Consider the following 20,094-nt stretch of genomic DNA (forward strand, 5'->3'; position numbering starts at 1 on the left):
TTGTGTTCCTTGTGTTTATCCTCAGGGTCAATATTTTTGACAAGTGACACCAGTTTTTGATTCATGCAGGTGATTAAAGGTACAGGCATATCTCATTTTACTGTGCTTCACTTTAGGGTGCTTTTCTGATCACTGCATTTTTTTTTTTTACAAATTGAAGGTTTGTGACAACCCTGCATTGTCAGATGATGGTTAGTATTTTGATCAATAAAATATTTTTAATTGTATACTTTTAATTAAGGTATGTACCATTTTTGAGACATAATGCTGTTGCACACTTAATAGACTACAGGTATAGTGTAACATGGGCTTCCCTGGAGGCTCAGATGGTAAAGAATCCGCTTGCAATGAGGGAGACCTTTGTTCAGTCCCTGGGTTGGGAAAGTTCCCCTGAAGGAGGGCATGGCAAGCCACTCCAGTATTCTTTCCTGGAGAATCCCCATGGTCAAAGAAGCCTGGTGGGCCACAGTCCATGGAGTCACAAAGAGTCGGACACGACTGAACGACTAAGCACAGCACAGAGTGTAATAAAACTGTTGTGTGCACTGGGAAAAACATCTTTTATGTGACTCTTTATTGTGACATTCATTTTATCTTGGTGGTCTAGAGCTGAATCTGCAATATCTCAGAGGTATGCTTGCGTTATTGAAACAGGAAAATATGAAATAAAGGTAACACTTGGCTATAGCAGAATTCCTGAAGGTGACCTTGGTGTGGCTGAAGACTGGGAAGCACTGGCTTTGCTCCCCATTTCCTTGGGCCCAAGTCAGAGTTTTCCCACCCCTGTAATACCTCGGCCTCCCATCTTGGTGTCCCTCACCCTGAGCCAAGGAGCTTGGCACTGGCTCCTGACCCCATCCTGGCTCAGGCTGGCCCAGGGGTGGGATTGAGGGAAGAAGCGGTAGTCCTTACCTTTCTGAAGAAGGGTGAGTCTCTGCTCTGTAACTGTCTCTTGATGGGCCAGCCCCAGGGCCGGGTCACTCTGGGTGTGCCCAGTTTTGAGGGACAGATGGTGACGGTTCTCTAGGGCTTAGTGAAGCATTTTCCCACAGCCTTGGCCAGTCCTCCCACTGGGGCACCCGTCCTGAATGACGGCACGTGCTTCAGCTGGAACCAGCGCTGACAGCAACAACTAGGACACCTGCTCTTTGTCTGCAGAACAGCAACAGTGACAACTAGTGTTAAGAGATCTGATTTCTAGTCCCAGCTCTATCATCTCAGTTTCTTCATCTTCCAATGGAAATGACTTTGAATGAGACAGAACCTTTACTGTGTATGTATTTTCAAGTGCAAGTGACAAAAGCTCAGTAGAAAGGGGCTCAAACCAAAAGGGAAATTTACCAGCTCATGAAGTTGAGAAGTGTGGGATTACATCATGGTAACTTCAGGCATGGCTGGATCCAGGGACTCAAAGGCAGTTTCGTCATTCAGCTCCGCTTTCTTCTACATTGATACATTCTTTATCAGTCTTTTTCCCTGTATTGGGAAGATTTTCTCTAGAAGTTCCAGGTTTGCAGGCTACTAGTTCATCAACTAGGTTTACAAGTTAATAGCAGAACCTCTAATAGTCCCAGGAACTGAGTTTCATTGGTTCAGTTTGGATCATGTGCCCAACCCTAACCCATCATAGGAGTTAGAGAAATGGGCTTCTCTGACTGGCCAGGTTCAATGACATGACCACACCTGGAAAGGCAATGTCAGACTCAGTTGAAACACAGTGTACTGGGAGTGGGGAAAGAGTTCCTCAGAGGTATAGGGGGTCTGATATCAGAAATGATGCAAAGCGGCAAAATCATAACAATCACCAACAAGTCCACTTATTTGGAGGCTATTAGGAGAGTTAGATGAAAAAGACATATAAAGTCACTTTGGAAAATGCTACGTCTGATTTCTGGTGCTGTAATTCATTATATGAGAAGAAATTGAGGTAGACATGGCTTCACAGGTATTTGAATACTGCATAATTTAAAAAATAACCTATAAGAACTTCCATCTTTTTTCCCCTAAATCATAGTCTCTTTCTTTCTAAATCACAAAAAAAGAAAAAGGGAGGGCTATGTTAAGTGGGCAGCCTTAGAAGTTCCAGGGAAGGACAGAGAACAGGATAAGTTGTAGATGTGAACTTAAAAAACCCTGTGTGTATACTTGTGTGTATTGGGGGAAGGGGTCATCCTAGTCCTCCAAAGCCCTGGCCACAAATGGCAGCTTTGGAAGCAGGAGGAAAGCTAACCTTGATGGTCAGTAAACCCTAGGCTTGGGCCAAAGCAGGGACAATGTGGGGGAGAGAGGACTTGGACTGGTCTGGATTTGAATACAGACTCTGACCAACCATAGGTAGCACCAGACAGGGGACTTCTGTCTCTTTAGCCTTCTTCTGGAGGGGCTGGGGATCCAAATGAGATGCACATAGGTGTTCCATGAACACTAGTCTCTTCTTCCTCTTACTGTTCTTAGTAAACATAGGGCTAGTCTATCAGGGACAAGAGGACTTCCCAGGTGATGCTAGTGGTAAAGAACCCGCCTGCCAACGCAGGAGACCTCAGAGACATGGGCTTGATCCCTCTGTCGGGAAGATCCCCTGGAGGAGGGCATGGTAAGCCTCTCCAGTATTCTTGCCTGGAGAATCTCATGGAAGAGTAGCCTGGCAGGGGGTCACAGAGTCAGACACTACTGAAGCAACTTGGCACACACCAGAGATGGGAATACCAGACCACCTGACCTGCCTCTTGAGAAACCTATATGCAGGTCAGGAAGCAACAGTTAGAACTGGACATGGAACAACAGACTGGTTCCAAATAGGAAAAGGAGTACGTCAAGGCTGTATATTGTCACCCTGCTTATTTAACTTATATGCAGAGTACATCATGAGAAACTCTGGACTGGAAGAAACACAAGCTGGAATCAAGATTGCCGGGAGAAATCTCAATAACCTCAGATATGCAGATGACACCACCCTTATGGCAGAAAGTGAAGAGGAACTAAAAAGCCTCTTGATGAAAGTGAAAGAGGAGAGTGAAAAAGTTGACTTAAAGCTCAACAATCAGAAAACGAAGATCATGGCATCCGGTCCCATCACTTCATGGGAAATAGGTGGGGAAACAGTGGAAACAGTGTCAGACTTTATTTTGGGGGGCTCCAAAATCACTGCAGATGGTGACTGTAGCCATGAAATTAAAAGACACTTACTCCTTGGAAGAAAAGTTATGACCAACCTAGATAGCATATTCAAAAGCAGAGACATTACTTTGCCGACTACGGTCCGTCTAGTCAAGGCTATGGTTTTTCCTGTGGTAATGTATGGATGTGAGAGTTGGACTGTGAAGAAGGCTGAGCACCAAAGAATTGATGCTTTTAAACTGTGGTGTTGGAGAAGACTCTTGAGAGTCCCTTGGACTGCAAGGAGATCCAACAAGTCCATTCTGAAGGAGATCAGCCCTGGCATTTCTTTGGAAGGACTGATGCTAAAGCTGAAACTCCAGTACTTTGGCCACCTCATGCGAAGAGTTGACTCATTGGAAAAGACTCTGATGCTGGGAGGGATTGGGGGCAGGAGGAGAAGGGGATGACAGAGGATGAGATGGCTGGATGGCATCACTGACTCGATGGATGTCAGTCTGAGTAAACTCCGGGAGTTGGTGATGGACAAGGAGGCCTGGTGTGCTGCAATTCATGGGGTCACAAAGAGTCGGACACGACTGAGCAACTGAAATGAACTGAACTGAACTGACAGTCTATCAGGGACAATAGGGCAAAGTGATTAAGAACATGGACTCAACCCCGCCCATCTGGGGTGGAGTCCACACCTTCCATTTATTAACTGGGTGACCTTGGACAAGTTACTTAACCTTTCTGTGCCTCCACTTCTCATCTGTCCAATGGGGTTGATGCTTACACCACCTGAGAAGCGGATTGGAAGGATTAAATGAGTTACACCCTGCAGAGCTGGGCACATAGGGCACCCTGTCTGCAGCAGTGGCTGTTGTTCAGTAGATGCCCACCCCAGCCACTGGGAGGGCACTGGCCGTCCATGCTACAGGCTCAGAGAGGCCAACCTGTCCAACACAGCTGCACAGCTAGTACATCAACTTCTCCAGAGCATCCTTCCACTGGTCTATCAGGCCCTAAGCAGCAGTGGTAACAAGGGTCCTTAACAGATGACTAAGAAAATAGACAAGAAACTGGATATTGATCCTTCTGTGATCCACCCTGGCAACTTGCTCTTTCCCCTAAGTGACTAGGAGGAAACAGCCAGCACCAAGGGGAAGGGAATTGGGGGAAGTGAGAGAGTTGAGAACATGGGCTCCCAGGAGGCGGGAGCCTGTCAGGACAGGTAACTGGAGGGTTCTGTGCAACTGGAGAGCCTGAGCAAGGGGAGGTGAAGGAGAGCGGGAGTGACAGGAGAAAAACTCTAAGGGGCAGAGGGCTCAGGGAGCAAATTTTCCCTCAGGCCAAGATCCAGAACAGCAGGGATACAAGGATGCAATAAGGAGGGGGACTGTGTTCAGTTCAGTTCAGTTCAGTGAGCATCCCCTAAGGAACAAAAAATAGCAGTTTGCCCTTTTTTTGACCTCGCTGCGTGGCATGTGGAACCTTAGTTCCTGGACCAGAAAGTGAACCCATGCCCCTTGCAGTGGAGTCTTAACTCCTGAACTGTTGTGGAAGTCCCTGCTTCTTTTTTTAAAAAAGTTTGCCTAATAGAAAAGATTTTGTCAAACTTTATGTAATTCACACATGAAAGCAATAGGTTTTAAATAATCTTTGTATTAATTTTATTGAGATACAATTTATATAATACAAATGACACCCTTTTAAAATATGCAATTCAGTGGGTTTTAATATATGTGCAGTTTTGCAGCTACAGCCACAATCTAATTTTAGAACATTTTCAACACTCCCAGAAGAAACCCTGGGACCCTCTGTCGTCAGGTGCCTGCCTGCCTCCACACCCCAGCCTTCCCCTACACCAAGCAACCACTGATTTATTTTCCATCTCTATAGATTTGCCTGTTCTGGGCATTTAATCATATAAATGGAATCATACAATATGTAGTCTTTTGTGACTGGCTTCTTTCACTCAACATGTTTTCAAGGTTTAGCATTTTTTTTTTTAAGGTTTAGCATATTATGGCATGTGTCAGTACTTCCCTCCTTTTTACAGCTGGAAAATATTCCATTATATCTACCTATCTATCTCACATTTTGTTTATGCATTCACCAGTTGATGAGCAATTGGGTAGTTTCCACTTTTTTGTGTATTCTGCATAATGATGCTATGAATATCATGTGTACGTTTTTATGTGGACAGATGTTTTCAGCTCTCTTGCGTATACAGCTCAGAGTGGAATTGTCATATAGCAACTTCACATTTAATATTTTGAGGAACTAACAAACCACTTCCCAAAGCAGTTGTGAATTTTCTTAATGCCACTGGTGGTGGCTCACGTGCAGAGAAAGACTTATTCAGAATTCACTTGGGCTTTCAAAAATTAGTGCTCGATTTTTTTAAATGCAAATTTTAAAACATATTTTTAAAACTTCTAAGTTCAATTTTGTCACGCCATTCTAATTATAAACCTAGCTAATGCTTTTTACAGTTATTTATTTATTTACTTTTGGCTGTGCGGGGTCTTTGTTGGTGCTCAGGCTTTCTCTAGTTGCAGTGAGCGGTGGCTCTTTGCTGTGTGCATGGTCTTCTCATTGCAGTGGCGTCTTTTGTCGCAGAGCACAGGCTCTAGGTGCTCAGGCGTCAGCAGTCGCAACTCGTGGGCTCTAAAGCTTGGGCTCAGTACTTCTGGTGTATGGGCTGAGCTGCTCCTCAGCATGTGGAATCTTCCTGGACCAGGGATCAAACCCATGTTCCATGCGTTGGATTCCTAGTCACTGTACCACGAAGGACGTCCTAGCTAATATTAACTTTTAAGGGGACTTCAATTAACAATTTGTCCTCTTTACAAAATTAAAACTGCTTTAGGCAGTTTATGCCTTATTTATTCATTCCATTTATTCTACTACTTTTTTAAAAGCAATTGATTGTTATATGCCAATTGTAAAAAGTAGAGACATCACTTTGCTGACAAAGGTCTGTATAGTCAAAGCTATGATTTTTCCAGTAGTCATGTATGGATGTGAGAGGAAGGCTGAGCATCAAAGAATTGATGCTTTCGAACCATGGTGCTGGAGAAGGCTCTTGAGAGTCCCTTGGACTGCAAGGAGACCAAACCAGTTGATACTAAAGGAAATCAACCCTGAATATTCATTGGAAGGACTGCTGCTGAAGCTGAAGCTCGAATACTTTGGTCACCTGATGCGAAGAGCTGACTCATTGGAAAAGACCCTGATACAGGGAAAGATGGAGGGCAGGAGGAGAAGGGAGCAACAGAGATGGCTGAGTAGCATCATCAACTCAAAGGACAGTGAAGGACAGGGAAGTCTGGCATGCAGCAGTCTGTAGGGTTGCAAAGAGTCAGACACAACTAAGCAACTGAACAACATATCCCAGTAACATTGGAAAAAATAAAGGAAAAATAATTCTCTAATTTTTTTTAAACAAATTGATAAACCAGCTTCCCAAGTACTTTTAATGCAATCTAATAAAAGTAAACATATGAATATAGTAAAATTTAAAGTTTTTTTAAAGTAAGTAAGTAAGTAAAGTCACTCAGTCGTGTCCGACTCTTTGTGACCCCGTGGACTGCAGCCCACCAGGCTCCTCAGTCCATGAGATTCTCCAGGCAAGAATACTGGAGTGGGTTGCCATTTCCTTCTCCAATTTACAATCCCAGTAAGAACTGAACTCCAAAGTACAGTTGTATGTTACAGCTTCCAAGGTCATTGTAAATACTCATGTCATCCCTTCTGCCGCCTAAGAATGTCAAATACTCCCTCTGCTGGACAGTATCTCAAGTTTGGGCTTAGCCCCAGAAGTCACAGTTCCAACCAGCTACTCGAAGTTCTGGGTGTTTAGTGAAATGGGTTAATGGCCCTTTAAGAGGCAGTAGGGAGCTCCCAGTTGCCATGGAGACATCTGGAAACAAAGAGGGTAGCAGCAGGCAGCATGTCCTCTAAAGTTCAATCCAAAGGTGAGAAGAGGGCTGAGGAGGTGGGAGGTGGGGGCCTGGAAAGTGAGGGGGGGCATCTCTCCCTCATCATCCACCTTGGGGTGGCCTTGAAAGATTCTGCTCTTGGGACTCCGGCCCCATTGCTGTCCTCCTCAGGGCGCGCCATCTGCCATGTCAGCCTCTCCTCTCTCCATAGGCTCCAAAGCCAAGGACCACCAACCCTCAACCCAGGAGAATCTGCCACCCCCAGAGGCCAACGCTGAGGCCATTCACTTCCTCAACTCCCTCCGTGAGCCTGGGTGGTGAGGGTGGAGGGGGTGGACAAAACTGTGGACAGGAGGAAGAGAGAAAGCCCAGACATGGCCACCCCTCTCTCAGCCTTGAATCTCCTGGGACTCAGAAAGGGCCTGAAGCATATTGGTTGATAGTCTTCAACTAATGGAAGACCCCAGGGACACAGCGGGGGTGGGGATCACTGTGCGTGTGTGTGTGTGTGTGTGTGTGTAGAGGGGTGGGGGGTATCTTCACCTCTGACTGCTGCAGAGGCCAATGGAGGGGAGGCAGGGGCTGCCTGGGAGATGTGAGATGAGGAGAGGGTGGGTGGAGACCGTGGGGGCACTGGTGGCCAGGGGGTCAGAGAGTTGAGGACTAGGAGCTGGGGCTTTAACTGTTCCCTCGGGACCCTCACTCCGCAGGGCAGGAGGAGCTGCTGCTGCTGTTCTTCTCAGAGACTCTGGTCATGGTCTCGGACACAGGGGAGCCTCAGGGAGAGCTGACCATTGAGGTGCAGGGAGGGAAATACAAAGACCAATCTGGTGTCATTACGTACTTCCCCTTCGTGCATGCCTCCAGCCGAGGCTTCGTGGACAAAACACTCTGCGGAAGCTCCCTTCTGGGTAGAGCACCTGACCAACCCCCACCCCCCAACCCTGACTGTCCTACTCTGCCCTCCACCCCCAGCCCCTAACTCCCAGGACGTTCACTCCGTACCAACCCTTTGATTTCACCTTGGGACTAGAACGAGGCAGAGAGAAAGCGTGGGATGTGGGGTGACAAGAAGATCATCACAGCCTTAGTTTTGACCTGTGGCCACCCTACCCCTGAGTTGTCCAGCCCAGGCCACCACCTGCCCTTCCCACAGTCTCCAGCCCTGTCTCCTGTGTTCACCTCCCTCCCCCGCAGCCTATCTCTCGTGGAAACTGGAGGTTGTGGAACAACAGAGTCAGGAGTTCATCAAGGTACCTGCTGGGTCCCCAGCCTTGACCACAGATAGAAGGTTTTCTATCCACATCTCTCCTCGGTTTTCTCATTTATGGAGGATGGACAAGGTGGCCTCTGGGGGATCTCACTCATATACAGTCGGTGAGTCCCTGATTCTCCCCTCCTGCTCTGGCCCCTAGTTCCACATTCTCCCCATGGAACAGAAGACGAGTTTGCTGAAGCAGGATGATCAGCTGGCCATGACCAGAATGGTCAAGGAGGGTGAGGTAAGGTGAGAGCCAGGTGGGAGCCATACTCAACATCCTCTTTGGAACCACAAACTGGGGACAGATGGTGTCAGGCCAGGAGCCTGCCTGGGGACCCTATGGACTGGACCATATGCTCAACACCTGGCTTGCCCAACCTCCCCCTACTTCCCAGCTCAAGGTCCCTGACCCAGATTTCTCCTGGACAGGAAGTGAAGACCGAAGTGACTTTCTTCCCCAGGCCCTCCATTGAGGGCTTCGTCTCCCAGGCCGCTAACCTGGTGTTGCTGAGGGTGATGGCCTGGCGTCACACGGTGCCCAGCAATGCTCGTTTCCTGGCCTTGGACACTGAAGGCAAACTCTGCTATTCTACCTACGTGAGCCATCTCCCTGGGCGGGAACTTGGTCTGCAGGCAAACCAGAAGGGGCAGGAAGGATGCTGATTTGGGAGAAAAAGCAGCTGTGGAGTGGAAGAGCGGGTGGGGTGGGGATAAACCCTGGCGTGTGGGGGTGAAACTTCCAAAGGCAGGAGAAAACAAGACTGCATTTGTTAGAGAGAAGACCAAGGCAAGTGGTGTGAGGAAGATAGGGACTAAAAAGGTGGGAGCAACGGAAGAAAGCGATGCTTTTTGCACAAAAGCCAGTTCAGGAAAAAAAAAAACAGTGTGGGGCCACTTTTAGAGACTTTTTTTAAACATCAGGAAATTTAAATCTCCTAATTCACTTGAATTTTATTTTATCTCAACCCTGAAAGGTGCTTCTTTATTTTGGCTAAACTTTCATCACCAACCTACCTAGGACTTCCTGCAATATGTGATTTTGAAGCTGTGTCTGTGGACATACACTTTGGGGGCTGATTTGACCAGCTTTGTAAATGACACTGGAGTCTCTTCTGTCACAAACATGACAAACAGCAATGAGTTTGACACAAACAGGCACACACCATTTCCCCCCAATTTTCTCTGAAATGTTTTTATGTTAGCACTTTTCTCCTCGCAGCCATAGCTGTAATAGGGATTTAAGTTTTAATTACAACAGGTAGCTTGCATGGGCCTGAGATAGCCCCAAATCTCAGTCTCAATTCTTGCTCCTTGGAAGAAAAGCTATGACAAACCTAGACCACATATTAAAAAGCAGAGATAGCACTTTGCCAACAAATCTCCATATAGTTAAAGCTGTGGTTTTTCCAGTAGTCATGTACAGATGTGAGAGTTGGACCATAAAAAAGGCTGAGCATGGAAGAATTGATGCTTTCGAACTATGGTGCTAGAGAAGACTCTTGAGAGTCTCTCGGACAGCAAGGAGATCAAACCAGTCAATCCTAAAATAAATCAATCTTGAATATTCATTGGAAGTACTGCTGCTGAAGCTCCAATACTTTGGCCACCTGATGTGAAGAGCCTCCAAAACATTGGAAAAGACCCTGATGCTGGGAAAGATTGAAGGCAGGAGACGGGGGCAACAGAGGATGAGATGGTTGGATGGCATCACTGATTCAATGGCCATGAATTTGAGCAAACTCTGGGAGATATTGAAGGACAGGGAAGCCTGGCATGTTGCAGTCCATAAAGTTTCAAAGCATCAGACACGACTTAGAAACTGAATAATAAAAAAGTCCCTCTCCAGAGCCTCACCACCCTCTCAGCCCCCAGTAACCCAACCCCTGCCCTCTCCCACACTCACACCTAGTTGGTGATCTGTGTTACAGAATCTGCCAGCTAGAAGCAGTTGGTCATGGAGATGGCATGGAGAGGGGTTGAGGCAGGAGCAGGGTGGAGCTGGCTCTCTATGATAGAGGACCTCAACTTAACCTGGGGCTGCAACCCAAATCTTGTGGAGCCTAAGGGTCTGGACAGCCAAGTGTTGCTTATCACCAGTGAACAAGCAGTGAAGCTACAAGATGGAGAGAGGGGCAGGTGAGATGTAGGGGGAGGTCCTGGTGGGCATCCGCCTCACCTCGCTCCCTTATTTCGGTTGCTTCCAGCAAGCCCTGGGCTCCCAGACAATCCAGGTGGGCCATCAGCAGGTGGAAGTGTTCATTGTGGAGCAGACGGTACACTCAGAACAAGGCATCCCCGTGTCCTGCCAGTTTTACCTGCTCTCTGATGGGTGAGCTACTGTCGGTGAGGCCAAGGGGGCAGTACTGAGCACAACATGGGAGCTCAACCACCTGGGCGGAGATGGGCTAAGTCTTCCTTCACTACCAGGGAGACTTGTTGTTGAGATCGGAGTGCCCCTGGCTTTACCCATTCATTCACCTTTTCCCATATATTCACTCATTTTCTTGATCTTCACAATGCCTCCCAAATCTCACCAAAGAGCCCTGAACAGCTGAGGGAGTCAAGGTCAACTTCACAGGGTATAGCTAAAGTAGCTGCCACAGGTGTGGGTGTAACATTGAAAAACACAAAAGTTTGAACAACTTAGCACTCAATAAGATCATCAGGTTGGATGATAATACACTGCCAAGCTGTCACCAGCAAAGTGCAGGCACCAAAAGCCTGAGAAAATTCGGAAGGGAGAGGAGCATTTGTTTCTTGAAATTTTCACAGAGGTACTGACAGAATCACCAACTGGGAAAAGCAAAGAAACAAACAAACGAGAACTTTGTTGGCTATCCTTATTTCATAATTTGGCTTGCCATTTCTTTTTTTTTTCTTCGGCTGCACTTCATGGCTTGTGGGATCTTAGTTCCCCAACAAGGGACTGAACCCAGGTCCCTGGCAGTGAAAGTGTGGAGTCCCACTGGCATGCCAGGGAACTCTTTTGTGGTTCTTTCAGCACTCACACCTATAAAGGTTTTGCACATGTGCCCACATCTTCAAAGTAGACACAGTCCCCAGTTTGAAAAGCAGGGGCCATTATCTGGGGATCTAGACATGAACAGCACCCTGGAACTCAAAGACAAGTGGGGGAGAGGGAGAGGATGGCAGTAAAGGGAGGCCCCCAGGACACCCTTCAAAGGAGCCGGCTGGTCTAGGAAGACTCACATCTTTTCCGTGTTGCACTCCAGGCACCTGGCCAAGAGGATCCAGGTGGGCTCCCCCGGGTGCTGCATGATCACCAAGGTGCCCGTATTGAGGGAAGAGGGTGAGTGAAGCCGCCGAGCCTCCCAGGGTGCAGCGGCTGCCTTGAGTGTGCCACTTCTGGGGTGGGAGGCCAAATGAGACACGAGGCTTTGCTTTCCAGGAAGTGCTTATTAGTCCCTCAGTCATGTCTGACTCTTTGTGACCCTATGGACTGTAGCCCGCCAGGCTCCTCTGTCCATGGGGATTCTCCAGGCAAGAATACTGAAGTGGGTTGCCATTTCCTTCTCCAGGGGATCTTCTCGACCCAGGGATGGAGCTCAGGTCTCCTGCATTACAGGCAGATTCGTTACCATCTGAGCCACTAGGGAAGCCCTTGTTTTCCAGTCCCTGTCCCTAATTAGGAGAGGATCACTTTGCTGGGAACTCTGCCCATATGCGTGGCCAGAACCCTGAGGTTTTCCCTGAGCCTACCTAGAACAGGTGTCCTCCAGTCGTCCCTCTATATCTGAGGAAGGTTCTGGAGTCAGAATAGGCATGCAGCCTTCCTCCCACCCAGGGGCTTCCCTGGTGGCTCAGTGGGTAAAGAATCTTCCTGCAACACAGGAGACGCAGGTCCTATCCCTGGGTCGCAATGATCCCCTGGAGAAAGCAATGGCAACCCACTCCATTATTCTTGCCTGGAGAATCCCATGGACAGAGGAGCCTGGTGGGCTACAGTCCATGGGAGTCGCAAAGAGTCCCACACGACTTAGCGACTAAACCACCACCACCTTCCTCCCACCGGACTCCTTCAGATGATATTGAGCCTCGCCCTGCATTTAAGAAGAAGCCCCTGGTGTGGGAGGAGGACCTGGAGCTCTACTCGCGGTTCCTGGACCGCAAGGTGAGGAGCGGCTGCAGGCAGCCTGAGGTCCCCACTCCCTTAACCCCCTACCCCCGCCCTGGGCACATATTCCACCCTTTGTCATCACTTTTCCTGCCCGGTTGAAATACTGCACCCCGAGGGGTTGGGGACCCCAGCGTTCCTAATCCCTCCATGGGTCAAAGGAGGGGCGTGCGCCCCTGGGGAGCGGGGGTCCGGGTCCGGCTCAGGCTCGCCACGGCACCACCAGGAGGAGCTCCGTATCAGCCACAACAGCTATCTACGGCAGCACCCCGAGGCCCAGGCTCTCATCTCCGACTTCCTGCTCTTCCTGCTGCTGCGCCAGCCGGTCGACGTGGTCACCTTCGCCGCCGAGTACTTCGGCCCCTTTGCCAAGAGACGCCCGCCCACCCCAGCCTTGCGCTCCTCCAACCGGCCCAGCCCTTTCCGCGAGCTGGAGCCGGAGCGCAGCGAGGCCTAGGCGGGCAGCAAGGCGGGCCCGGGGCCTCCCTGGCGGTGACTGGACGGGAAGCGGGGGCGTCAGGGCTGGGCTGGGACCGGACGCGGGCGGGACGCACCCCGGAGGCACGATTTCCTGCCTGCGGTTTCTAATGGGAATAAACCGGGCGCTCTCCAGCCTCTGCTGTGACCTGGATCCTTCTTTGGCCAGCGTCTGGGGCTAAACATAGGAAACGTGAACAGGGTTTATCGAGCGATTTTCAGCCCTTCTTCCTAGATTTTAATTATGATCAATATCCCTATTTTGGGCTTCCCTGGGGGCTCAGTCACTAAAGAATCTGGAATGCAGGAGACCCAGGTTCAGTCCCTGGGTCGGGAAGATCCCCTGGAGAAGAAGTGTCAACCCACTTCAGTTTTCTTGCCTGGAGAATTCCATGGACAGGCGAGCCTGGCGCTACAGTCCATGGGGTTGCAAAAGTCCGACATGACTGAGCGGCTACACCACCACCATCCCTATTTTACAAATAAGAAAATAGAGGCACGAAAATGTTAACAGACTTAACATGTGGGAAATAGGATTCAAACCTGGACGTTGGATCCCCAAAACGGACATTTTAGGAATTTCTCTGGTGGCCCATTGCCCAAGATTCCAAGCTCCCATTGTAAGAGATCCGGTTGGATCCCTGCTGAGGGAACTAGATCCGACTCTGTGTGTCTGTGTTCAATATAGCTCAGACATGTGGGACTCTTTTCAACTGGAAATCTTTGCCATCTCATGGAGTACCAGGCTCCTCTGTCCATGGAATTTTCCAGGCAAGAATACTGGAGCCGGTTGCCATTCCCTTCACCAGGGGATCTTCCCAACCCAGGGATATAACCAGCATCTGGGGCTCCTGCATTGGTAGAGGGATATTCTTTATCGCTTACCCTCCAGGAAAGCCCTTAAGATTCCCCTAACCCTAACCCAATTAACAGTTTGCATGCTGCCAATAAAGATCCCACAGGCTTTCCGACAGTGACGACCTCCTCACGAGAACATGCCTCTCGAAAAGGATCTTCTTCATCCCTCTCCAGAAGAGGAGAAGAGGAAACACAAGAAGAAGCGCCTGGTGCAGAGCCCCAATTCCTATTTCATGGATGTAAAATGCCCAGGATGCTATAAAATCACCACCGTCTTCAGCCATGCACAAACAGTAGTAGTTTTGTGTGTTGGCTGCTCTACTGTCCTCTGCCAGCCTACAGGAGGAAAAGCGAGGCTTACAGAAGGATGCTCTTTCAGACGGAAGCAGCACTAAAAGTACCCTGTATCAAGATGAACGGGAAACCATCCCAATAAACACGTTTTGGATTAAAAAAAAAAAAATCCCACAGGCTGCAACTAAGACCTGGTGCAGCGAAATAAATAAACAAAATAAGAAAACCCCACATTTTTAGTCCCTAGGTTAGTCTGGATAGAGGGGCGGGGCTTTTGGCAAACAGAATAATTAATAGAGCCCACTCAGCATAATTGCCCGCTGCCATCAAAGAAAAAAAGAAGTCAGTGTGTTCACCAGTAGCCTTGCTCAACAACACTCCAGAAGCTTTCCAACCCTCCCTCCCTCCCCATGCCACCAGCACACCTTCTTCTTCCCAGTCTCCACTACACACAGGAACCCCTAAACTGCATGGAGGATCCCCAGTTACGAAGGATAGGCAGGCGATCACCACCTCCTTTTGGCTCCTTGGTTAATGACAGTTCTGGCCAGTGGCTTGTTTCTGCCCAATACAGCTCAGTAACAAATAGGGGGCCACCCCCAATGTGGCAGCTGGTAATTGGTACGTAGACTCATCCTTCCATCTGTTCATTCTTCCCACCAGCTAAGAGACAAGGTCCCAGAGCTTTGCACTCCAGTGGACAAGAGGGGCCAATATCTACAAGACTGTAATGATAGAAATATTCTCTATCTGCCAATGTACAGTATGGTAGCCACAGTCACATGTGGCCACTGAGTACTAGAAATGTGATTAATATGACTGAGGAACTGAAGTTCTACTTTAATTTTAATTAATTTCCATTTAAATAGCCACACGTGGCTAGCAGCTATCAGCCTGGATAGCAACAGCTATAGAGGATGAGGTCCTTTCGTTCAGTCAGGCAATCAGCTCAACAAATTTCAGGTTCCTTCCATGTGCCAGGATTGTTCTGAACACTCGGAGATCAGCAGGGACAAGACAAAGCTTCTATCCTCATGGCACTTGCAGACAGCATGAGGAGACAGACAGAAAACACAAAAGATCATTTATTACGTGAAATTTCAGATATTTTTATGAAAACAATGATGGCCAAGTCATGGACAGAAAGGGATTCATGGGTGGAGGCTTAAGGGAGAGTCTCTCTGATGTCTCAGCTGAGTTGGGATCCGAATGATCAGGAGTCAGACCTGTGAAGAGCTGTGGGAATAGCAAGCCAGAGGAATGGCAAGTGCAGAGGCTCTGAGCATGGCAGGCTGGTGTCAGAGGTCCAGCAAGGCTGATGCACAATGGGGGGTGGGGCAGGAGGGAAAAGCTGGCGTGAAAGTGCTCAGTCATGGTGAGGTAGGGACGGCCGGGTCTTAAAGGGCCTCCTAAGCACTGCTAGTTCCCATCCGTGGAGAACTGAAACCAAGGTTGACCCAGCCCAGTGCACCCAGAATGTTCCTGCAGAGACCTTGAGGGCTCCCTCAAATGCCTGATGCTTTGCTGTGGTGAGGGGGAAGGGAAGGCAGTAACATCCAGCCCACAGACATCCTTCCTCTGCAGAGCATCAGGAGACTTGGGAAGGGGTCTGCCACTTCTCCGCCTTCTCTCCCACTCCAAGACCAGTTTGTTTTTAGATTGTATCATTTGTCCCCAGAACATCTGTGACTTCCTCTTCTTACTCCATACTCCTAAGCTATATATATCTCTGAACATATGGAAAACTATAATACAATATGGAACTTCCCTGGTGGTCCAGTGGTTAGGAATCCACCTGTCAATGCAGGGGACACGGGTTCAATCCCTGATCCAGAAAGATCTCACATGCAGCAACTAAGCCCACATGCCACAATTACTGAGCCTGAGCTCTAGAGAACCGTGCTCCACAACAAGAGAAGCCACCACAAGGAGAAGCCCAAGCACCACAAGGAAGAGTAGCCACAGTCACCGCACCTAGAGAAAGGCTGCGTGCAGCAGCGAAAACCCAGCGCAACCAAAAATAGTTAAAAAACTAAAAGACAGTATCACAACCAGGATTTTTTCCACATTTTTTTTTTTTTGGTGGTAATATATACATAAAGGGGCTTCCCTCTGACTCAGCTGGTAAAGAATCCGCCAGCATTGCGGGAGACCTGGGTTCGATTCCTGGGTTGGAAAGATCCCCTGGAGAAGGGAAAGGTACCCATTCCAGTATTCTGGCCTGGAGAATTCCATAAAGTGAAAGTGATAGTCACTCAGTTGTGTCTGGCTCTTTGTGACCCCCACGGACTGTAACTTGCCAGGCTCCTCTGTCCATGGAATTCTCCACTTTAGATATAGCACTGTATTCCTCTTGATAGATATTTGAATTATTTCCTCTTTTTGGCTACTGTGAAAAACGTTGCTTTGAACACAAGTGTACAAGTATCTGTTTGAATCTCTGCTTTCAATCAACCGGGATATTGACCTTGACACAATCCATAGCTCTTTTTCAGATGTCCCTAGTTTTACTCTTGCTGCTAAGTCGCTTCAGTCGTGTCCGACTCTGTGTGACCCCATAGACGGCAGCCCACCAGGCTCCGCCATCCCTGGGATTCTCCAGGCAAGAACATTGGAGTGGGTTGCCATTTCCTTCTCCAGTGCATGAAAGTGAAAAGCGAAAGTGAAGTCGCTTAGTCGTGCCTGACTCCCAGCGACCCCATGGACTGCAGCCCACCAGGCTCCGCCGTCCATGGGACTCTCCAGGCAAGAGTACTGGAGTGGGGTGCCATTTCCAATGCATGAAAGTGAAAAGTGAAAGTGAAGTCGCTCAGTCATGCCCAGCGACCCCAGGGACTGCAGCCCACCAGGCTCCGCCGTCCATGGGACTCTCCAGGCAAGAGTACTGGAGTGGGGTGCCTTTGCCTTCTCCGAGTTTTACTCTTACTTACGTACAAATGTTACATAATGAAGAAGTAAAACATGAAAACTTTACAAATTGATTTTTTTTCATTTAGCATGATTTCTTGGAGAGTCTTCCAGGTTACTGCGTGTATCAGTAGTTCATTCCTTTCACAGCTAAATAGTAATCAATGGTTTGTACTGCACTTAGTTTAACCATTCTGTTGAATGACAGCTAGGCTAATTTTAGTTTTGGGCTATTAGAGGTAAAGCTGTTATCAACATCTGTATACAAGTTTTAGTATGAATGTAGGTTTTAGCCTCTCTGGGATACATGTATACCATAGTATACAGTATGTATATCACAGGATAGTCAATGGTATGGATGTACTGTACTTTGGTTAACCATTCACCTGTTGAAGAATGGTACGGATTGTTTCCAGCTTGAGCTCTTACAATTAAAGCTGCTATAAAAATTTGTGTACAGATTTCTGTGTGAACATAAATGATCATTTCTCCAGTTTTTAAAAAAAATGCCCAGGAGTGCAGTTGCCAAATCATATAGTAGTTGCATTTTTAACTTTTGCGGGGGTTATAATTTATTTTTGGCTGTGCTGGTCTTCATTGTTGTGCCTGGGCCCTCTCCAGCTGTGGCAAGTGGGGGCTTCTCGTTGCAGTGGCTTCTCTGCCCCTGAGCATGGGCTTTAGAAGGTGTGGTATGCAGGCTGCCAGGCTCCAGAGCACAGGCTCAATAGTTGTGGAGCTCCGGCTTAGCTGCTCCACCGCACTGGGATCCTCTAGGATCAGGGATCGAACTCATGTCTCCTACATTGGCAGGCAGATTCTTTACCACTGAGTCACCAGGGAAGACCACATCTTTAATTTTTAAAGAAATTTTCAAACTATCTCCAGAGTGGTTATACCATTTTATATTCCCACAAGCAATACATGAGTGATTGACCTAGTTTCTCCATATCCTCATCAATATTTGATATTGTGACTACTTTTTATTTTAGCCACTCTGATTGGGATGTAGTCATATCTCATTATGATTTCATTTGCATTTCCCTAATGGCTCCTTGAGAAACCTATATGCAGTTCAGGAAGCAACAGTTAGAACTGGACGTGGAACAATAGACTGGTTCCAAATAGGAAAAGGAGTACATCAAGGCTGTATATTGTCACCCTGCTGATTTAACTTATATGCAGAGTACATCATGAGAAACGCTGGGCTGGAAGAAGCACAAGCTGGAATCAAGATTGCTGGGAGAAATATCAATAACCTCAGATATGCAGATGACACCACCCTTATGGCAGAAAGTGAAGAGGAGCTAAAAGCCTCTTGATGAAAGTGAAAAAGGAGAGTGAAAAAATTGGCTTAAAGCTCAACATTCAGAAAATGAAGATCATGACATCTGGTCTCATCACTTCATGGCAAGTAGATGGGGAAACAGTGGAAACTGTCAGACTTTATTTTTGGAGGGCTCCAAAATCATTGCAGATGATGACTGTAGCCATGAAATTAAAAGATGCTTACTCCTTGGAAGAAAAGTTATGACCAACCTAGATAGCATGTTCAAAAACAGAGACACTACTTTGCCAACAAAGGTCCATCTAGTCAAAGCTATGGTTTTTCCAGTAGTCATGTACGGATGTGAGAGTTGGACTGTGAAGAAAGCTGAGCACCGAAGAACTGATGCTTTTGAACTGTGGTGTTGGAGAAGACCCTTGAGAGTCCCTTGGACTGCAAGGAGATCCAACAAGTCCATTCTAAAGGAGATCAGCCCTGGGTGTTCTTTGGAAGGACTGATGCTAAAGCTGAAACTCCAGTACTTTGGCCACCTCATACGAACAGTTGACTCATTAGAAAAGACTCTGATGCTGGGAGGGATTGGGGGAGGGAGGAGAAGGGGACGACAGAGGATGAGATGGCTGGATGGCGTCACCGACTCGATAGACATGAGTTTGAATGAACTCCAGGAGTTGGTGATGGACAGGGAGGCCTGGCGTGCTGCAATTCATGGGTTCGCAAAGAGTCGGACACGAATGAGCGACTGAATTGAACTGAACTGAACTGAATGGCTTACTACGCTAAACATCTTTTCATATATTTGTTTGCCATCTGTATGTCCTGTTTGGTGAAGTGTGTGCTCATGACTTTCTGCCCATTTCGTTTTTGTTTTTTGTTTTATTTTATTTTCTGGGCCACATCATGAGACTTGTGGGATCTCAGTTCCCCAACCAGGGATTGAATCCCTGGTCACAGTGAAAGCACCGAAGTGCAACCACCGGACCACCAGGGAACTCCCTGCCCATTTCTAACTTGACTGCTTGTGTTTTCACTCTCGAGTGTTGAGAGAGTTCCCTATTTCTAGATACTGGTGTTTTGTCAGATACGTGGTTTGTAAATATTTTCTCTGAATTTTTAGCTTTTCTCTTCATTCTCTTAACATGGTTCTTCACAGAGCAAAAGTTTTCATTTTGATAAGGTCCAATTCATCCTTTTCCCCTTTATCAGTCATGCTTTTTGTGTCAAGTCTGACAAGTCTTCGTCTAGTCCTAGATCCTGAAGATTTTCTCCTACCTTTTTTTTTCTTTTTTGTTTTGGGCCATGCTCTGTAGCTTACAGATCTTAAGTCCCTCCACCAGGGATGGAACCCGAGTTACAGCAGTGAAAATGCAGAATCCTAACCACTGGACTGCCAAGGAATTCCCTCCCTTACTTTTTTTCTAAAAGTTTTATAGTTTTAAATTTATATTTAAGTCTGTGATCCATTTTGATTGAATTGGGCTTCATGCAATTTCACTCTATGCATGTAGGGCTTCAGCAACAACTACAGATCTGAGGGGACCACTATGCAGATTTCCAGAGCTCTGGCTCATGGAGACACTGGCCAGAAAGCCCTGCTCTTAACCATTACACATACTGCCTCTTGTGTAAGGCAGAGTTTGTGCTGGGTTTGATCAGTCATTAATCAGTTACACTCACCAAGTACCTAACTATAGGGAGGGCCTCACAAAAAAGGCAAAGAGGAAGACCTCTGTCTTAGTCAGGGTCTCCAGAGAAACAGAACCAACAGAAAATAGAAATAGATAGGCAGATAGATAATAAGGACCTGGCCCATGAGAGTATAGAGGGCAAGAAG

The 20,094-nt window shown here is 47.6% G+C and overlaps 2 protein-coding genes across 2 annotated transcripts; both read left to right on the forward strand.

The window, feature by feature from the left end:
- Window positions 1-7,017: 7,017 nt before the first annotated feature.
- Window positions 7,018-13,051, forward strand: CATIP (ciliogenesis associated TTC17 interacting protein). The gene is made up of 10 exons (XM_069578329.1): window positions 7,018-7,079; window positions 7,255-7,347; window positions 7,754-7,954; window positions 8,241-8,296; window positions 8,459-8,545; window positions 8,734-8,901; window positions 10,509-10,633; window positions 11,538-11,614; window positions 12,348-12,436; window positions 12,666-13,051. Exons 1-10 carry the CDS (start codon window positions 7,055-7,057, stop codon window positions 12,894-12,896), a joined length of 1,152 nt encoding a protein of 383 aa, XP_069434430.1. The 5' UTR covers window positions 7,018-7,054; the 3' UTR covers window positions 12,897-13,051.
- An 824-nt stretch (window positions 13,052-13,875) lies between these two features.
- Window positions 13,876-14,237, forward strand: LOC138434200 (small ribosomal subunit protein eS27-like). The gene has a single exon (XM_069578330.1). It carries the CDS (start codon window positions 13,912-13,914, stop codon window positions 14,167-14,169), a length of 258 nt encoding a protein of 85 aa, XP_069434431.1. The 5' UTR covers window positions 13,876-13,911; the 3' UTR covers window positions 14,170-14,237.
- The last annotated feature ends 5,857 nt before the right edge of the window (window positions 14,238-20,094 follow it).

The sequence above is a fragment of the Ovis canadensis genome, chromosome 2 (genome assembly GCF_042477335.2).
Source record: "Ovis canadensis isolate MfBH-ARS-UI-01 breed Bighorn chromosome 2, ARS-UI_OviCan_v2, whole genome shotgun sequence".
Taxonomy (NCBI): Eukaryota; Metazoa; Chordata; class Mammalia; order Artiodactyla; family Bovidae; genus Ovis; species Ovis canadensis.